Source organism: Leuciscus leuciscus (assembly GCF_965113295.1).
Source record: "Leuciscus leuciscus genome assembly, chromosome: 16".
NCBI lineage: Eukaryota > Metazoa > Chordata > Actinopteri > Cypriniformes > Leuciscidae > Leuciscus > Leuciscus leuciscus.
This window is the reverse complement of record NC_138740.1, coordinates 36,352,894-36,355,393: the sequence shown is the minus strand read 5'-3', so window position 1 is coordinate 36,355,393 and position 2,500 is coordinate 36,352,894. Positions and strand designations below refer to the sequence as shown.

The window sequence follows — 2,500 nt, the reverse complement described above, 5'->3', positions numbered from 1 at the left end:
TTTAAAAGCATATATACAGTTGTAATCAAAATTATTCACCCCCCCATTGCAAATCAGGTTTATTGGCAGAATTTATAGACTTTTATCTGTGTGCAATGAGCAAATCAAACAAACAAAAAATAGTCCAACATAACAAATGTTTCAAGTGGTTTCCCCAAATTCAACTGAAAATGCAACTTTTAATAACTTCTGCTATTTCAGTTACTTTTGCTTGATTTGTTCATTGCAAAAAGCAGAAAGTCTATCGATTTTGCCAATAAACCTGATCAGCAATGGAGGTTTCATTTTTTTTAATTACAACTGTATGTAGTAGATTTTGTATATGACCTTTTTGGCATTTATTTCTGTGGGTATTAGCTTGCAGAGGTTTAAAATGTACAATTACATATTTGATAACTCAGCTGGCACATTCATAAACAGTCGACCCTTCCCTGATTGGATGCAGCCGCTAAGTAAATAATGCACAAACCACATATTGCTTGTTATATCTATGCATTCCCATAAAGCCACTGCTTTAACAGGCACTCGCACCCACATGTTCACCATGTTGCTGTTGCTGTCATCTATACGCATGCCCCTCCGTGCCTGTAGGGGGCAGCACATGAATGACTTGACCTTGCAAAATGTGTGTTTGTGTATGAGTGGATCAGTGTATATGTGTTTCTAAGGACAGATGGCACCCTGTCCACAACTTCCCTTCATACGGACGAGAAACAAATGCTTTTTCGCCCCGAATAAAATGAATTAAAAATCATTAAAAGAATGAAAGGAAAGCAGAATGACCACATCTAAGAGTTTCTTCTCTTTCATCCGTCTCACTCAGGCTTGTTCTTTATCGGCTCTCCACAGCTGCTCCTTGACCTCCGGTGGTAAAGTGTTGAAGAGATCTTCCTCCACGATCAGGCCGGAGCGCTTGAGAAGTCGACATTCGGAGAGCTCCACCGGTAATCCCTCCAGCCGGTTCCCGCGGAGCTCCAGCTGCGTCAGGCCCGTTAACTCTCCGAAACGCGACGGCAACACCGAAAGGCAGTTATTTCCCAGATTCAGCGTCCGCAGCTTCTTACACTGGAACAACTCGGGCGGCAACGTCTCGATCTGAATCAGGGGGGAGAAAAAAGACACGATTAAAGACGCGATTCTCTTTGATGAGTGTGTAAATTGGAATCTGATGACCGCAAATAAGACCTAAACATTTCGGTAACACTTCACAAATGGTTTATTTGTTAGTTAACATGAACAATACTTCTACAAAATGTAATAATCTTAGTTAAAGAGATAGTTTACCCTAAAATCAAAATTAAGTCATAATTTACTCACCCTGGTGTTGTTGTAATGCCGTATGCCTCTTTCTTTCTTTTTTGGACCACAAAAGGAGAAATAAAACTATAAAACGTCCAGATAATGGCAGTGAATACAACCAGTATCGAGCTTAAAAAATATATATGCAGAAGTATCACAGAATGATCTCATGTGACGTGCCGTTTCTTCCAAGTGTTCTGAGGGGATATGAGAGGGTTTGGTGAAAAACGAACTGCTATTTAATGTATTATTTATTATTATTTAATCCCTTTTGTACATGGGATGCATTTCATGTCTTGTTTTTGTTAATCTTGATTTCTCACAACTTGTGTGTTTTTTTCTGGGCGAGTCGGAGTGAACTGCGGCGCTGATAGAGTCTCATGAACGCACAGAAGACCAACGGCTGAGGTCAAGAATTTCGTTAAATAATACATTAAATTTCAGTTTGTTTTTCACCAAACTCTCTCTATACTATATATACTGTATATGTGTATAGTATATATGTTGCTGAAATGTCACTTTCGTGAGATACTGTATAGAGAGCCTAAGTCCCTCCCCTCCGCTTCCGGCTCATGGGACCTTATTTTGGAAAAAATATGTATGGTAGTCAATATCGAGAGACGACTCATCTTTTTATTCCGTCTGAACTGTGCCCTGAATTACACATATGATGTTTGTCAATTTAAAAGATAATTATGAAAGTCAAGAAAGTCGCAGTTTGTCATAAAACAGAAGAGTAACATTTAGTTTTATGTGAAAATCGCTCAATGAACTACATCTCTCGTCTCGCACTATGTACGTATGTGTGCAGTCTGGTACAAAACACTCAGGCATGACGGCGTAACGTTACCATTATAACGTAAGACTATAGAGAAAACGACAGACGTACGTTAGCTTCAGTAAAGTTAGCTTCAGTAAAGTTAGCTTCATTCATTGAGAGAAAAGGTATGACGTCACATGTGCGCCTTTTGGGTTTGTAGTGTTTGTAATTATGTATTTTCACAGTCTTATACCTCAACAGTTTTACATCAAACTGCGACTTTCTTGACTTTAAAATGTATCTTTTAAATTGACAAACATCATATGTGTAATTCAGGGCACAATTCAAACGAGATCAAAATATTTGTTGTCTCTCGCCATTGACTACCATACAATATTTTTCCGAAATTAGTTAATTAAGAATGGTGGTCTACCAGAAGGG

General features: G+C 38.6%; 1 protein-coding gene across 3 annotated transcripts in view; it reads right to left on the bottom strand.

Annotated features, from left to right (window-relative positions):
• Nucleotides 1-2,500, bottom strand: part of lrrc8aa (leucine rich repeat containing 8 VRAC subunit Aa) — a 29,925-nt gene that overhangs the window by 556 nt on the left and 26,869 nt on the right. For all 3 annotated transcript variants that reach the window (XM_082141619.1, XM_082141620.1, XM_082141621.1), the window contains one exon: nt 1-1,095. This exon is cut by the window's left edge and continues 556 nt beyond it. In XM_082141619.1, coding sequence (XP_081997745.1) covers nt 820-1,095 — 276 coding nt within the window. In that variant the 3' untranslated portion in view covers nt 1-819. The remainder of the gene's footprint in view (nt 1,096-2,500) is intronic.